This window comes from Lampetra fluviatilis, chromosome 44 (genome assembly GCF_964198595.1).
Source record: "Lampetra fluviatilis chromosome 44, kcLamFluv1.1, whole genome shotgun sequence".
Taxonomy (NCBI): domain Eukaryota; kingdom Metazoa; phylum Chordata; class Hyperoartia; order Petromyzontiformes; family Petromyzontidae; genus Lampetra; species Lampetra fluviatilis.
The window spans coordinates 6,900,683-6,919,153 of record NC_136318.1 but is presented as its reverse complement, the minus strand read 5'-3'; the positions used below and the strand labels follow the sequence as shown (position 1 = coordinate 6,919,153).

Here is an 18,471-nt window from a genome sequence, read left to right as displayed (position 1 = left end):
AAATTGCGAAGTTGAGCCCACCATGTGTCATATCACTCCACTGACAGTCAAGGCCTGCGATCGTGCAGTCTAGCTGTGTGCCGCTTTTCCAACACCGTACGGCGTGTTCATTAAGGTTGCGTTTTATTGCGTAGGAATACATACTGCCCGTAGAATTTAAACTGCTGTAGTTAATTTGTGTACGGGCCTCGTATAATGATACACAATTTATCATTTATATAAGCTGAACATGCATTTTGCTCATTCAAAAAGTCAACGTATGGCTGCGTTCATCAACTCCCATTTCCCTTCCTCGCCGTCACCCTTGATCCCGAAATTAAACTTCGTTATTTATCCTGCTGGAAAAAAATAGACAAACGATGAGGTGGGTTGAAGTGGTCAAATTTTTGGCCCTGACTCCTAACTCTGTCATCTACCTCTGCAGTACATTGTTAGCTCTGAGCGTAACAGAGGAGTTGTCTGGCATCCCAAATTGACAGTCTTGAAACCAGTGGTTGACATTACACGTTCTGATTGCGAGGGGAGTATTATCCACGGGACGATCACGTTTTACACCAAAAAGTGCCTCCTCGCTGCCACCATCATTGTCATCGGTCGTCATGATCACTCCACTGCGGTGTGGAAGGGGTGATGGATAAGAGTCAAGAATAGTTGTGCGGCGTGCAGCCAAGGAATGGAACGCGTCCCGAGAAAATACGTCCGCCAAGTCTATGGAGCGATGGCATCGGCTAATGTGAAGGTGCTTAGTGGATTTTCTTTTTTAAACGCAGGATCCGTGAGAGGTGGCGGCGGCAGCAGCAGCTTGGGGCAGGCCGAAATCCAGCGGCGGATTGAACACGGTTGATGATGATGATGAAAATGGCTCAAACCAACGTGGTTGTCAAAGTGTCTCCGTGATGGAAAAACATAAAAGCCTTTACCCCTTTCGGGCAGTAACACAGGAGGTGTTAAGATGTCCAAAACACCCAAACGGACACCTATTACAAGGCATCATCGAGTCTGCATTAGCCACATCAGGGAGCAGGGAAAGTATGAGAAGTACGACTTGGATTTTGTATTGAACGAGAAGCTGAGGTTAAGGGTCAGAAAAGCTGGAAGGGCCAGAGAGGTGAGAAGTGTGATTGGGGGGGAAATTGCTCTTGAGAATTGTGTCCCAAGGGTTGACCTTGGCTGGGATTTGAAATCAGTCGTGCATACTGTACTGTTGTGCATTATGTATAACTAGCTTTACTACCCGGCTTCACCCGGGACTTGGATTCACCACACCCGGCCGCCTTCGTCTCCCCAGTGGCGATGTTCACACACCACAGCAGTTACTCGTTTGAGGCTGAGTCGACCTAGGGGAGGCCCAGGACCGGTTCAAATAATCGTCACCGGTGGTGGCCGTGAGCGGGAATCGAACTCGGGTCGCCGGGTTCATAGTACAGCGTGCTAACCACTACACTACCGCTCCCCACACACAAACGCGCGCGTGTCCATAGGTACACATACACGCGCTTACTGCAGACACACACAACTTTCAGGGTGCGTACGGCAGTAAACGACTAAAATAATAAAGCAATCCTACGTGAAGAACGCCTTAGACCTGCAACACATTTGTATTTCACTTTACCCGCGATCAGCAGGCACACTCCGTTACGCTTCCGCACACAGGTCACATGACAGATGTGACGTCACAGCTCACTTGACGTGCAAAATATATGCATTATTGTGCCCCCCCCAACAAAAATACAAAAGTCTATTTTTATAATTTTCACATGGTGTACAGTCTGGAAAGTACCCACATGGCAAATTTCAAGTTTGTTGTATGTCGGGAAGTACGCTAAACATTTTGAACAGACACACATAATCACAAATTTCCCTTTTATATATAGATTTCCCTTTTATATGTATAAATAATGCACAACAGTATAGCACGTTTGTCTACGTACGGTGCAAAAGAACATACATATCATTACATGTGTGTTGTAAATTTGCGTATGTATTCTATTGATGGATACAAATATGCATAATTGATTTCAATGTTGATTATTTAACCACAATATATTGTCTCAACTGTGTGCTTTGGAATGTTATGTATAATTGGACAAAGATGGAACTTCAACTCGGTGGAATGTATATACTTACAGATACAAATGTAGGCAAATAATTTACAGCGATTTGTCAATTCAATTCTCGATGAAGGAATCCTGATGCTAATGACCATACTTCACCGTGCTAGTCGGTACGACTGGTACGGATATTTCTCTCCACCCATCTTAGCTTTTGGCCTGGAATCAAACCCTGGAAGCCGGGTATCATGGTGCAGTACTTCTAACCGCTGCACAACTGCTCTGAACCATATACATGTACAGTTGATCATCGATTATCTGACGCCCGATTATCCGGCTTTCAGCATTATCCGGCGGTCGTGAGCCAATCACTGCTCCAAAGGGTGTACTGGTCCGGCGATCGGCTTGATTTCGGTGTCAAATATTATATACGGTACAATATACACTTCATATAACAACTTAAATAATTAAAATATTGCACGTATATAAATCACTGCGTGCAGAGTCTTCAAGATCGGATAGGTAACTACGATACAGTACATAGAGTAACTTTTTAAAAGTAGGATGTTTATTTTTGTCCATTTATATGTTTATGCCAATTTAACATTGCAAACTAATTTAAAACCCTAAAAAAAAACATACACACAACACCTCAAAACATAATGTCATAAAGAATGTGCAAAAATTTGCTATTTTAAATAATCATGCAATTTTCCGGCATTTAAAAAATCCGGTGCCCCCTTCCCTACAAAGCCGCTGGATAACCGATGATCTACAGTATGTATGTTAAACTTCTTTCGCACCATATGTAGCCAACCGCGCTAATCGAAGGTGCGAAATTATGAACAATTATCTGTTTAGAATAACCTCACTAATCCTCCAACACTCTCATTCAGGAGAGCCCTTTCAAACATTTGGTTGGTAAAGTCCATTGAAGGAGTCATTTTCATCTTGCCTGCAAATCGTGTACATGTGTCTGTGTATGTGCAAAGTCGGCACAATACAATACGCACGTTTTCATTTCTCTAAATGCCTCTTTCATATCTCTCCCGATTCTAATCGGCCGCAAATTTAAGGCCGCCGTAGAGATATGAATTTTCTCCAAATACGGCAAGATGTGCTTTATCCGTTTTGATGAAAGCGCGGCAACACATGCGCACTAATTTGCCGTTTGTTCCCTTAATGAATAAAAAAAAGGCAAGCAGCAGAGGAAAATGTGTCGACACAAAAAAAAAGATTTTCTGTGACCGATATACGCTCAGCAATTCCTGTCCCATGTTCTGAGTCTGCTGATGAAGCTGAAATCTTGTTGGGCTTGAAAATTCCCTGTGGGCGGCCCCCTTGGCAACGAGCGGTTTGCCATCTAAATTGATGGCTCTGCAGGCCAGATAATGAAGCAGCATTTGCAAGTGTTGACACTGAGTGAGGGTTGTAATTAGTTTCTACCTGCATCGTATGCAGGAGAGCTTGTCACGCAGGAGGGAATTCTCCCAGGGGTAAAAGTGTTCCCCCTAAAACTTGCGGGTGGGTGATGGCGTATGTACGTACGTTTCGCACGTATATCGAGTACAGTACCGTGTTATAAAGAGTCAGTGATTTCTTGCACAAATGGGCTATTTGAGACCGAGCTTATCTTTTGTTTCCAGCCCTTAGCCAGTGGCGGAAAATTGCACATTCATATGGTGCAGTCAAGTCTCTATAATAGGCCCAACCTGCTCTTGACTTCGTCACAAAGTGGTAATCTATTTATTGACCCTGGAGGGATGATGGGCTGAGTCGGGGCCCTCTCCAATCAGGATTTTAAGTTGCAACCTTCCGGGTTCAATTGACGTGCAGGTTTTTTCGAAGCCAATATTGTTCTTTGACATAGATTTTTTTCGGTTAGGCCACGTAATTAATTTGTTCAATCGTCGCACATTAGAAGTACCTTCGCGCCAAACATGTGACCTCTTGCGGACAGCGTTCGCGTAGACTGCTGTTTGCTGCCATGCACCGGCGTGTCTCGAGTGATTTGTTCGATTTAGCGGATCTTGGGGCAGGGAGAGGGAGGGGGCTGGGTGACCATGGGGGCAGTCGCTCTTCCTTTGAGGGTCGCAGTCCACCACTTGGAACGTCGACCGCCAATTGAAGTGCGCAATTTGTTGGAGTTTGCGCACCTGGCCAAAATTTGTGTCATTAAGGGCCCTCCGCCATTCAACATAACCAAACAAATTCAATGTTGACACGTGCGCAAGCATTTAAGATGCCAGTTATTATTGTGCGGAGCTTAACGGTGAGTTGAATAACAATTCTCACAACCGAATGTGCCAGTTGGATACGATGTTTCGCTTGATGCGAAATCCATCAAGCGTCATTGGGAGAAGATCCATGAAACCAGGTGAAAATCCACGGAGTCAGAACAATCAGTAATAATTGGTGAAGTATTATGCCCTGCCTGCGTCACGGTTTTTCCTCTGTACCAGGCTCTTATTGAAATATAATTGAAACATTTTTTTAATTGGTAAGTCAACAGCTTTATTGGCTGTCAGGTGGCAGAGAGTCTTACGAACACAAATTTGACCGTTTTATTGTCTTATTGACCCCAAAAAGATATATTATCCTTCCGATTGCTATCTAAGTCACTCTACTGCTGAGTCACCTGACCAGTTTACAGTACGGAAAAACAAAATGATGATGTTCTTTAACAGTCCATCGGTGGATGGAGGCCCCTCCCCATGCTGCGTCCATCGTGAGCGTTGTTTGACCATACCACGCCACGTTGGGCAGTGTGCATCGGCGAAGTCCACGTATCGTTTTCCGCCAATGTTTGCCGTTTCCGGGAATCGAACACGGGTTGCCCGGGTCCGCGTTGCCACGCCATTTATCCACAACGCGAGGTCTCACGATTCACCGCCTCGGCGACCTGAAGAATTGGCCGTGACTTGTAAAAGTGTGGCACCTTTGTGATAGCCTTGCACGATACGAACGAACGAATGAACGCCGCGAATACCAATTGCTTTACATTACTATCGTTATTTAATTCTTTGAGACTGTTTTATGTAAATGTATATTGTAAGTTCAACAGCACAGTTCACTTGTACATAAAAGAGAATGCTGCTTAAGCGTTTTTTTGCGTGCCCATGTGCCTCACGCAATCACGGTCTCCAAATTTACCGCCATACATACTTGAGCCATTGCTCCTGCCGCTTGTATAAATTGTTCGCCGGTTCTCAGTGACTGCCTGATGTAAGGCGTCTCTGTTACTAAGCCTCTTTCTCACGTGACATAATTTACAAAGTGCTGGCTCTGCTGACAGTATTGCATATACGTGCAATTTAACAACTGCGTAATGTTGCCACTTTATCTCTTTTGTGGCCATTTTATCACTAAAATACACTCGCACGCCAATATTATGTCCACCGACAGATGTTCGGAATGTCGGACCGGAATGCTGCACTTATTTCTTCACGAAGTCTATAAAGAAGTGCTCTGGTTATGGCTGTACACAGGTTGTCCTCTGCATTTGGAGGGTTTAATGTTTCGCGGTTTGTAGTTGTTACGTATGCTTGCTTGCCACAAATGTACCACGATACCTTGCTGATCTCTTCAAAGAGCATTAACCATCGCGGGAGCTCCAGGCTTTTGGCTAACCATCGAACAAACACGGTCGCCACATCGTGCACGTTCAGATGCTCTTCTGTGGCCATCTGGAACGCTCTTTTTTCCGATATTCGGAAACCACTGTAGCTATGCACTTTCAACTCTAGTTTGAAAACGCATTTCTTTAGAACTGCTTTTTGTGTATTTTGTTGTCCTTCCCACGAACCTCCAATTAGCACGGTTGGCTACGTACAGTGCGAAAGAAGTTCAACATAGATACATATATATACATATATGCTTGACACGGCAAGTTGGCCTGTTCTTATCGCGGATCCTCCAGTCTGGCCGACCTGGCTTGATGTCGTCGGTGGGCCTTACTGAACGGATTCCGGATGCAGGGCAATCTGTGTGGCCAACCTCCACCGTTGGGGTCTTCATGACGGCCCAAGCTGCATCTGCGGCACAAACTATGTCCGTGTCGTTGATGACCGCCCGCTGACCCAGTTTATTGGAGGGCTGCAATGTCTAGAACGTGTCGACCGAGGGCGCTGTCACGTGGATAGGTTTATTACCCACACAACGCTGAATGAATGAAGGCAATTAACCGGCTGGTTTCATGTGGTGACTTTTTTTTTACTAAACACATTTGTTTTTATTTTACCAAGTAAGGCCCCACTGAGCTACATAGCTCTTTTTCAGAAGCGACCTCACCATCACGAATGATGCGCTCAAAATGGAGTGGCTTATCGCGTGGACATTTACAGCAGCCCAAATACTCAAAACGTGCGAATATTTGCAAAGGCAATTTTTATTGCTCGTTTTAGGTAGGGTTGGGGGGGGGGCAAAATCGAAAATGAAGAAGCCGACTGTGCTTGGTGGTGGCAGCCATGTCATCGCTTATTTGCGCCGTGGCCGGCCTTAATGTGCACTCGCTAACTCCCACTCTTCTTGAGAGCGTGCGAGGTTTAACAGATGGGGGTGGTGCTGTGTGTGTGTGTGTATTCGTTAATAGGTAAGTTCCATGGAGAATCCAAGTCCCTTGTTGAGCCCTCGCGAGGCCATCTGAGCAACGCCGAAAGAGCGACCTCTGACCTCGCTCGTGGAGTCGCCGCCGCCGCTGCTGCTGCCGGCTGCCAACATGGACATCAACTCGGCTGGCATGTCCAGGATCGATGTGCAGGAGAACAGCAAGCCGACCGTCAACTGCAACGGGAACACCGCCGGCATGCAAGGTGGGGGGGGTGGTAGCCGCATCGGGAGGGCATCACTCAGCAGAACGCGAATAATTAAGGCTTCGGCGAAGGGGTCAAATCAACCGATACTCTTGCATCCGTTAACCCGTTCCGAGACGACTGCAAGTTGCAGGGTGGGGTGGCTCTCGTTCACCGCTGAATCTCAGAATGCGCGAACGCTTTCGGCGTTCATTTTATTTCGAGAGGCGCGCCGGCGCCGTCGTTTCTCCAGACATTGTAAATCGCCGCAGAGAACTGTAGCGACTCGACCGCCGCGCTCTACGATGGCTGGTGACAAAACTGCCACATGCCCTCCCCCTGCATGGCCTTGTAGTGAGCCTCGGTACCGCAAAAGCTCTTTTTAGTTTCGTCGTTCTTACGGAATCGGCAGAAAAAACGGGAAAGGGTTAACAACGCGTGGGGAAGGGTATTGAGCACTTTGTTTTCACTGAATATTTCAAATAAGGAGGTGAACCAGGATTTATTTTCGATGCGCGTGCTAATTTTGTCATGGTTAGTGTCGTTTTCTGGCCTCTTTTTTTTTTATTCAGCGTTTTATGGATCGACAGACGTACAATCATTTTCACATTTTAAGTAAAACCATTTCCGACACTGTTACATTGAAATATTTCGCACGCGAGTATATCATTAACACATTGCGTATACATTTAGCACAGCTGGCTACCGACCAAGTGGTGATTTTATTATTTTGCACTCTTTATCTGCTTATAAAATGCTTTGCTTGCTTATTCATAACCCCCAATCACAGCGAGAAGTCGAGTTTCACAACTGCTTCATGGACGCACGCTGTTGATTGCATACGGGGACGCATGTTGTTAGTTCAGTGCGAGGTAACGTTATGCTGCATTTAATCGTGAAGCAAATATCCTACAGTTTCGGAAGGAAACATTATATGAGCCCAGTAGCCAGCGTGTGGCGTTCAAGAAAGGATCGGTGACCCATTTGAACATGTAATGCCTTTCGATTTAAAGCTTTCGTGACTGCAGGGATTCATCTTCTTGGTTCTTTCGGTAAAGTCACGTAGAAGGGAAGTAATAAAATAATAAACTCACCTGAAGACGGCTGCTTGCGTCATAGCCGAAACGTCGTGAGAATTATTTTATTATGTTTTATTTTTATTATTTTATTACTTCCCTTCTACGTGACTTTACCGAAAGAACCAAGAAGATGTAATGCCTTCTGGAGACTTTCTGCTCGGGCAGTCATTGAAAAGAGATGGTGAATGAGCGCGTGGGACAGGGGCGGGGAGAGAATTATGAATTACTTGCCGATCTGTTGCAACTGCCGTGGCGGGGAACCGAACCGGATTGCGAGTCTTGTGAGCCTAACGTACCAAGGCACCATTTCACACGAATCAATTATGTGGGGGGAGGAGTGATGACCCCCCCCCCCGAGATTCATCCCCGGCCACAGCTGACATCAGCGGGTGAGTGACATCTGCGCACAAGTTCTGAGCCCTCCCCTTAGCCAGCCTCCATTGACCAGAGTGGTGAATTATGTACGTGCGTTGAGGCGGTGCGAAGTACGCGGAGTATGGTGCCAACAAAAACCCCCATGACCGACTGAGTGTGCAGAGGAAAATGGGTGGGTATATTATTGTTAATTAAATAGAAATGTGTTCCATTTTACACGGACACCTGATTACGTTTGGAGAAAATACACATTTTTGTAAAGTAGTGAATGGATGTTTATAAAACCTCATTTAATTACTGTCTATATATTTGGGCAGGCGGGGGTGGGGGCAGAGTGGTTGGTTATATACTTTCATTGTGGTGCAAATCTGTCCATATAAATAAAGACCTTAATCTGTAAGTACGTCTCTAAAACCTCCAGGGTACTTCCCGACAAGGTAGAAAGCTCAAATTAGGTACATGTGTAGCTTTTAGGACACAGACAACGTGAACAATATGGAAATCCGAGATTTTTCATTTTAAGGCCTCCAAATCTCGATTTTAAGCGTCCCCATGAACACGTTTGTGCATGGTGTCATTCAGAAACCGTTCAAAATATAAGATTGCGGGGTTTTTTCGTTTGATAGAGTGCTAAACAGCAAATAAAGTTAAAGCAAGAACCATGGTTCCATCTTTTATTGTTTTTGAGATATTTCGGATTGAAGCGTTGTTGAATGAAAAAAATACGTATATTTTGATGTTCAAATCTGAATAATTAGAAAACGGTAAAAGATAGGAGCTTCCCCTTGTAGAGTTTTAAGTTCATGAATGGTTGTTCTAGCTAATAAAAAAACAACGGAATCTTTAAATTGAGCGGTTTCCAATGGGTACGTCTTTTTTTAATATAAGAATGTGAATCAAGTGTTCAACGAAGCATTTTTTGTGGAAAAAAAAATATTGAGTAATTGTTAGTGTCTGATTATAGATAAAAAATAAAAAATCATATCCGGTTAATTATTATATTTATTTTAAACCTTTGCCTGGCGAAGACAGGCTTCATGAACGAGTGTAATTCATTCTGAAATGTTTCCAAAATAATTCGTTCAAATAAATGCAGGCTGCGACAATATTTCACAGATGCCAACATTCCCACGATCGTAATAAAAAAAGTCTCGTGAATTGATTTTGCATTGAATCTTTGCAACGACAAACAAACTCCCACTACAGGACTGAATCATTTCATATTTAATGTGAATACAAATATTAACTTGAGAAAAATGTGTGCATCTTTTAAAATTGATTGTGCAATTTGGAATGTGATTTACATTTCATTTGTGCTAAATTGTGTGTGCTCCAATTATGGGGAGCAGTGGCGCCAAGGTTAGCATACTGCACAACAAACCCTGAGGCCCTACCACCAATATTAGTGACGAATAATTGAATTGGGGAGACAAAGGCGGCCAGGCATGGTGTTAGCCACACCACCTTCTAGTGTGCCGTGCCGACCTTCATAGGTGCTCGCTAACAGCGCTTGCCCCAACAGCCTGTTACAGGCTGTTACAGGCTGTTGGGGGATCTTTGTGTACATAACATTGCACAGGGATTGACCCCCTTTTTAAATTTGGCATGCGCAGCTACTTCATAATGAGTAAGTTCTATGTCAACCTGTGGACTGAAAAGGCATCATCCAGAGAATTTCATAGGTATTCATTGTGAGTTTAATGACGAATCAAAAACCCTGATGGGAGCTGTCCCTGTTTGGTGCAACATAACGCAGCAGCACCCAGCCTGTACTGGGGGGTCGATGATTTCTACGATCGCAGGCGAGTCGTTTGCGGACAACTTTTCAAATTCGGCCAAGTTGGACCATGATGCCAACGCGTAAGTGGCCCTACTCGTTTTTACGAACCACGTCACGGGATCTCTAACATCCAATGGGAAGCAGACGGTGCATGCATGCATGTGTTTCATACGCTCGCAGTATTAACCAGGGCGCCCTGCAGGGTCATAAAACCACAAACAACAAGCGGGCAAATTAGCTGCGGCTGGACGATGTCCATCATGATGCCCAGACAGCACCTGAGAAAGTAGCGGCCATAGAACCAAAGCGAGGCAGCCGGGGTGCCATCGTGTGCCGACGAAACAGATCCAAACTTCAGTCTGAGTTTACCTACAGGACACCCACGCCAGATACCTACAGTATATACACTCCCAAATTAGTGTTTTTTTTGCTTCTGCCGTGATTTGTAACGCGACTTTGTACGCGTGCACGTGAGACTCCTTTCGCACCGTACGTAGCCAACCGTGCTAATTGGAGGTCCGGGGGGAAAGGACAAAATCCCGCTAGGCGACAGACTCACAGATGCGCGCACACACACCTGGTGTACGGAGCGGGTGGGCGTTTCATTTGCACTCTTGGAAGACCGGCTCATCCATTTCAAAGCGCCAATGTCCATTTTGACAACAGCGTCCGCTATCGAGGTTAACCGTGCCTGCCAGCGATCCCAACTGACATTGTCCTTTTGTGGCCATTGTTGCGCCACCATTGCAGGTTTGACACTTGTGTGGCAGATAATGAGACCCACAACGTGAAAACCAAGACGCCACTGGTGTGCCCTCTGGCTCGTGTATCTAGCATACAGAGTATGCTACACTGTGCATGAGCATGTTTGGTTACATACAGCATGCATGCATACATATACTAAACTGTGTGTATATAGGCATTTACAATATATATTTATAACATTCAGCACATTTGCCAAATAAAACTGAGGCCTTAAAAGGAACAATTAATAATAGGCGACGTTTTGGGAAATGGTGCTCCATGCGAAAGATTGCCTTAATTGCGTATTTTTTTCTTTCGTGAAGAAGGGCCATTGCTTGAAACGTCCCTTTAAGGCAGTGTTATTGACGAATGTGAGGGCGGGCGGAGGGAGGGTCGTTGACTGCGCTTGAGCACCACTACCAATGCAGCATCATCACCGATGATTCGTTTTTACTTTTTGGACCTCTATATATAGATATGACGTGCCATGTGGCTCTGTCCTGAATGTGTACAGGAGTGATTGATTGATGGTTTGCATGCAAACATGCCCTGCCCTCTCATGCACCGTGGCAGCGTTAATAAGTAGGCCTGTAATGTTGCCTCAATTCATCAATTAACGTCGACTCTAATGTCGACTGTGTTGGAATTGATGTTTCCCATTCGTATATGTGTTGCACGTAATGAGTGTTCATGTAATGTAACAAGCCCCTAAGTTTCGCCATGATGTTGAGAGGAATCGATTCGCAAATTGAACTGTGATCCTGAATCACGACAGTTAATTGAATCGCGCGGCGAGTGAATTTGTACCTACCTGATTTAACAGGTGCTCGCTAATAACCATTGCACCTTTCGCCGAGTATAACTTCAACCGCTATCGGGACGTTGACATCACGAATCTTAATTTAAAACATGTACTCTCCTGTTTCACCAGTTCCGTTTCATCCGCCCAAGAGCGATGACTTAGGGCTTAAACGAACACCTTCTGCCCGTCAGCTGTCATGGGTTAGTCCCACCGATTCGGACATTTTTCTTTCGTCAGATGTCTCTCTACCTCATCAGTCGTCACGTGAAAGCGCAGTGCTGCAGCTTATCCCTCCTGACATTTCCTGGCGGTAGGACCTCCACGTGGGTCAGACGTGTTGAAAGAAGTGGGGGATACCCACACTTTACCCCACCGTATGGAATTTGCCGTTCGCCTCGCTGTGGTGAACCCATTAATGCTACTGGGCTGAGCGGAGGAAGAGGGGAGATTTTTAACGAACCTGCCAATTCTTTCAACATCTTTCATGCTGTGTTCCAAACTATAGTAATTCACATCCTCATCATTTCTGCGAAGTTATTTTGTAAAAAAAAGAAAAATCTTGACAACGTCAACGTATTATATTATCATGGCCACAGATATTTCGGAAACGTATGCTGTTTGGATCGCTTAACGACCTTGACCTTTTTGAAATGAAAATCTATTTTTTGCTGAGCTGTGGTTGTCCGGGAATATTGCTAACCCCTATATCGAAGAAGAGTCAAATTTCACAATAAATAAAAAAGCCTCTCTGCTTTTCAAAGTGCGCCGTAAAACTCCTTTGCAAAACCCACGATTGGCATTAAATTAAATTCGCAATCGAGAAATTTACATGCCATCTCAGCCCGCACTAAAATTGATACTATACGTAGCCATTTGGAGGGACCGGTGGCGCAGTATTTGGAGCACTTTGTGCTATGAACCTGGTTACCCCAGTTTGATTACTGGCCGTGGCTAATGTCGGTTGGCCGAGTGATGTTCTGAACCATTCGCCCCAACCCATTCCGAGCGGTGTGGTAAAGTATGGTCATACAAAATGGCGTGAGAAGGAAGGCCTTTAATCGAGCTGTGGATTCACAAGGGGCTCTGAAGTTACGTAATGCCATATTTTGGACGGTAAATTCAACGTGATGGTTTGTTTGTGCAGCCATGCGGGCGAATGGACTGACGCAGGCAACGCACTGCACTCGTGAACCCAATTTAGTCAATGGTGGCGGCTTGGTTTTGAACCCGGGGTATCGGCAGTGCGTCTCCGTTCGACAACCTCTGACAGCCACCCCGTCATCCCTCACACTTCATCATTATGAATCGTACGCAACATTTGTCGAGCTGTGAAGGAGGTGACTGAAATTCCTTGAAACTGTGCCCGGTTAATATTGCAGCGACGTTATTGTTCCAAATCGCCGGACAACGAGCTTGTGTCTGACCTAATTATTTTCTGAATTCCTCCCGTAAAATATTTTGAATGGCAGCGAAAAATTCACCGCTCCCTTTTTGCTAATTTCTCCTGGTCTTTGAGGGCCGACATCCATCCTAATGAGATACGCAAATCTTAGCAAAATTTGCAAGCGTAAATACTGTACGCTTAAACGAAATCCGCTAGACAATATACGTCGCCTTTCTTAAGATCATTGCAAAAAAAAAAAAGCCTTTTCACTCATTCCACATCAGTCTTTCCTCCGTGACCCTCGCACATCAACGGGACCTGAAATGTAAGCACAGCCTTCAAAGTGTCTGCCAGGTGCTAATCAATCATGCCAGGAGCACAGCAACATCTATGGGTGTCACTCAACCAAAAATGGAACACAGAGCACCGACAGACCGAGGAAAATCTCCACCTCCAAGCTGCCCGCGTGCACCTTGTCTCATTAACCGGTGCTCACGTGAACGGGTGCTAAGCATTCTCTTGAACAGGTCACCTTTGTTGGCATTATTAGCACTCTCCTTTTATGCGCACGATCCTATTGTGTTCACATCTCGCCACGTCGTCCGTACCTGCTCAGCACTCATAACACTGGTCAACAAAAAATAATAATTCTGGCCTGGACTTTTGCAGCTGTTTTAGACTAATTTCAGGGTGCTGATTTCAAATCTGATCTCAGATTTGCTCTATCATATCTCAATTTATGCTATCGGCATACCCCATTTTAATTGATTTTACCCGAAATTAACTCTGTCACTTATGATTGCAAGTTGTTGCGAGTCAGTGACTGCTTTAGTGCTAAAATATGGTGCTGTATTTTTAGGATAGTGTGTTTATAATATCATTTGATGTAGATATCCACATTTATTTAATATTTTTCTTCTGCGGTTTTTATTGAAAATGCAAAATTTGATATCCCAAAAACCTGATGTGATAGACAAAAACTGATGCCAGATTTGGAATCAGCACCCCAAAATTACCTTAAAACCGTTGGAATACCTTATGCCAGAAAAAGTGTGTTGACCAGTGTAATTGATACCCTCAGTGAGGCCACATAATCGTCTGAAACTACGTAAAAAAACATCATCGGGGCAAGATCCAGACCCGTCGGAATAACAATCGAGGAAGTTACAATGACTTCCTTGTTTGTGAAGCTAGCATCAAACATCATTAGGGTAAGATTGAAGGAAGTCGGCCCCGATGATGTTGTGTGTCGTACCGCGTGCTAGAGAGAGAAAGACGTGTTTCGGGATGCAAACACAATTTGCCATTATGTTTTGGCCGTAACGCTGGGTAGAATTTCGTTCATTTAAAAGCACTCTGATCTATAATGTCCTTGGGACACATTCCCATTGACTTTCAGAGCAAGTGGGCTACAATAGCTTCGGCTCAATAGGTACCGGAAAGCCTCAAAGACTTTCGCCTGGATTCTCAGCCCAAAGATCTTAATGCCCTCTTCAGGCATTCAATCCTCTCTGCGGTAGATCAGTATCAGTGCTTAATTGAAAGTGATGAATAGACCAAATGTGCGTTGACGTGATACTAAAGAAAATCGCACCAGCAGGGTGTTGGTACGAGATAAAGACTGTGAGCTAAAAAATAATGCGGCGCTTACCATACCCAAGAATATTTTGGGGGTATTTAAATAAAAACGTTCACTTCCATGCCGATTATGTTGCTGCAGTGGTCCTGTTTCCTGAATCCACTGGCTGATCATTTTCCTCTTTTGAGTGTTTCCCAATTTGCCAAAACCTTCCTCTAAATACACGTTGATTATAAATGTTGGGGGGGGGGGGAGGGGGGAAACCGAAGGACCCGGAGAAAAATCCACGCGACCACAGCGAGAACATGCAAACCCCAAATATACAGCCGGCGTCAGGGTCGGGATCGAACCCATGGCCTCCCGTATTCCAGGCGAGGAAGTTAACGTAGCGCCACCATGGCACCACCTCTAGGTGGCGCACACTTTGTAAATGCATGGAAAGGGCCATGCGATTGGGCGTGTGGCACAGTTTGGCGCCATCTATCGTAGCGTGCGCACGTGTCGCTACAGTTCTCTGCGGTGAGTAAAAATGTCTTTTAAAAACAGCGGGGCTACCCCTCTAAAAACAAATGTACGCTGAGCCGCTCGCGCGTTCCGAGATTGAGCGGTGAACGGGACACCCACCCACGCTGCAACTTGTAGAAGTCTCTAAACGGGAAAGAGTTAATGAGCGTTTATACACATGGGAGGTAACCGGAGCACCAGGAGAAATACACGTGTGTGAGGGGGGAAACACTCATTGATTGACTGGAAACATCTCAATATGTTTAACATGTAGGCTCGCGTGACCAATATTATCCATAATAGAGGTGTTTGGGTGAGGAGTTGGTTGGTGTTTACAATGTTGTGGGTTTACTCTCCAACACCTGTGTGCTGTACGAGTATCGAATTGCCATGTCTTGTTTCCGAGACAAACCTTACTAATTGGCTGTCTCGGGTACTGGCGGGTTTAACGACACATTTTTATATTTACACGATCTAACCCAACAACCTCTTTTGGATCTTAAGCTATGCCCCTCCATGTTTGCGGATTGCACTGCGTTGTGCGATGGGCTTAACGGCGACGCAATTTATTGGGTGCGCGATGTGTTCACAGATGTGAGTTACCTTTGACTTGTCAGGCTACTGTATAAAAACTAAATATGATTACGATATTGTTGAGCCCTATCATTTGAGCGCGTTGTGCTTGCCACGGCGCACCATGTGTTCACCCAGCTGCGTTTTTCTAAAGCTCTGAACATTGTTCGGATGATACCCTATTAATGTGAAGTCATGTTGAAATGTTTACCATTTTACCTTTTAGAATGCTCACCAATTTGTCCAAGTAAAATGGTAAGTGTTTTCACAGCTTCGTGCAAGAAAGGTCAGGGTGCTCACTGCAAAAGCTCGGTTATAATTTTCTGCAATTCTGACCTTTTGTTGGAAGATGATAAAAAGCCACATTCTTAAAACCACCTTTTAGTCCGTGTAGTGGAAAAAAAAACTGGCAGTTGGTTATGAGTGGTTGGAGAAGGAAAGTGAGCATGTGCATACAAAGCACCTCCTGAAAAACATGAGCCCAGCAAGCCATCATCGGCAGCGCCAGTACAGACGCTGCCTCGGGTGAAACCTTTCGCTTGTTTACTTCTACTTCAGGTCATTTCCATGCATCCATGTCCGCCGCCCAGTGATCACTTCGTTAATCTTAACAATTAGCGATGGCCGTTAGGGTGACAGAACGTGATGCAGAGGAGAGTGTTTGGGGGTCAGACAGAATACTGGACATGTGTGAAAAAGTGCTTTATAGCTCATCGAATTCGTCCAGTGCAAATAAATATTCCGATCCTGACTTCAACTCCATGACATTTAACCAGCCGTGAAGAACTGACAAATGTTGTGCTTCAAACGACTACATTTTGATGGCATGGCTAGCGAACTCCAAAGCCTACAAAGTCAACCATTTCAGCTTTACTCTTGGTGTTTTTTGTTTTTTTTTGTTTTTTTTTCAAAGCAATTTACAATCTAAAAAAAACAGCTGTGGAGAGTCTGGGCAAGGGCAAGTGCTTTCGAAAGCTGATGCATTTATCAGAGTTCCCAGTGCCAGTTTCTGCGAAATCTTGGGTTTTAGCCCCGGATGGAAAGGCAAGTCAAAACATTGTATGACTCTCGCACAACAAAGGTAACCTCACGAGTTTGACTTCTTCTGTCCATGGGGATACGCCCTGCCAAATCGATCTTCTCGAAGAGGGCTTCACATTTGAGGTCTCCAGCGAAACTGATTAAAGATGTCAATTACAAGTGTCAGAGGTTAATGACAAAGATATTTGACTTCCAATATAATCTCACTTCCCTCTTTAATTTGACCGTCACCTTATGACCGAGAGCAAGGCTTGTTGATATTTTAGACATGAAACCGATGCGCCACGATGACACAGCATCTACCCCTGTGACTCCTTCGCCTGCCATTCTCCCTTCAATCATCCGAGTGAAAAAATGGTTTTCTGGTGACACCCCCAAACTAATAGAGGGATAGGAGTCTTAAGTTGGTCAATTCTTTAGCTGATCAGTCCACATTAAGATAGTGTCCTAGAGAAGGCCCTTGTTTTTTTTTCAAAGGCCTATCATCTGAAACAGTGACTTTGTCGTCTTTTCTACTTCCTCGGCTTAAATTGGATTCCTGTGTGCGTGTGCCAACTATTAAGAAACCCTGACGCAGCACCGAGTTGCGCTGTCCTGATGGAAGAGATTCTCGGGCACTGGTGTGTGTAAACATCTGATGAAGTGGCCAAGGTCGTGCCCGTGAGTGAGTGCCCAACTCTGCGGGTGCTTTTAACCCGGCGCAGCCCTCCGGGCGCGCCTCATGCCAGACACTCTCTCTCTCGCATGCAATTTAGCCTCGCCGCTTTTAAAAGCATCTAAATAAGAGATACGTTCCCAGCTCCGAACTTTTTTCCAGCTGTGTGTGTGTGCGCACATTCATCTGCGCATCTCTCCAGCCGTGCGTTGACGTTGCGTACTGTGGGGGGGGCACACTATCTTATCTGCCCTGCTGTATCTCAGTCGGTCCCTTGGGATGGCTATTCGTTCTGCCGTTCCGAACAGAAAAGATGAGTGAAAAAAAGAGAAAGGAATAAAAAAAGAGAAAGGAATAAAAAAACCCCAGTCTGTTTATAAAATCAAACGCGCTGTGTAATGTTTGACACCGTTTTGAGATTTGTAACGTCGCTTAAACCGCGTCTTGCGTCGGCAATGCGCATTCCTCGTAGATCTCCGCGTCGCCAAGCATGAGTCTGAGAACCTCTCGCGGCCCACAAGGCGTGGTCCAGCAGTGGATTGGCAAAACAAAACCGGGCGCAATCTTAACAAACACCACGTTACGTTAATGTGACCATGCGTTGCAGTTGGCTGGGGTTATTTTTTTTTCATTTCCTTTGTGCCGAGAGTGAATCTTCCATACAGGCATTCAAGTGAAATTCAGAATTTATTTGTTGTGTTATTTCAGAAAAGCCTCACTGAGTCTCCTGACTTGTTTTTAGGAAAGTCCTACCCTTGGTGTTGGTAGCCAGGGGACTGGGGCAAGGATTGCCATGCCAGTCGTGTCAATTTTGGAGATTTTGGCAACATTTGGACGACGACGCCGACACACAACAATGGACCCCACCCTTGTGAACGACGTAATGGGGATCATTAACGTCCACTGTGAGGCAGACTGTGCGTAGTATTGTTAGGGTTAATATACCCGGCGCAGGAGTAACCAGGGCGGCCACTGGGATTCGAACCGCGAACCTCGGCAACAAGTGTCGAGGGGACAATGTCGCTGCCCCAACATCTACATTTATTCACCAAGTTAAGTTTCATGAACATATTCTTTTTTTCATTCATGTCACGCAGGTCATAATTAATCATCG

At 45.1% G+C, this 18,471-nt stretch overlaps 1 protein-coding gene across 2 annotated transcripts in view; it reads left to right on the top strand.

The window, feature by feature from the left end:
- LOC144947350 (membrane-associated guanylate kinase, WW and PDZ domain-containing protein 1-like) overlaps positions 1-18,471 on the top strand; it is a 320,338-nt gene that overhangs the window by 133,840 nt on the left and 168,027 nt on the right. For both annotated transcript variants that reach the window (XM_078876623.1, XM_078876624.1), the window contains exon 3: positions 6,643-6,862. In XM_078876623.1, the coding sequence (XP_078732749.1) occupies positions 6,769-6,862 (94 nt within the window). In that variant the 5' untranslated portion in view covers positions 6,643-6,768. The remainder of the gene's footprint in view (positions 1-6,642; positions 6,863-18,471) is intronic.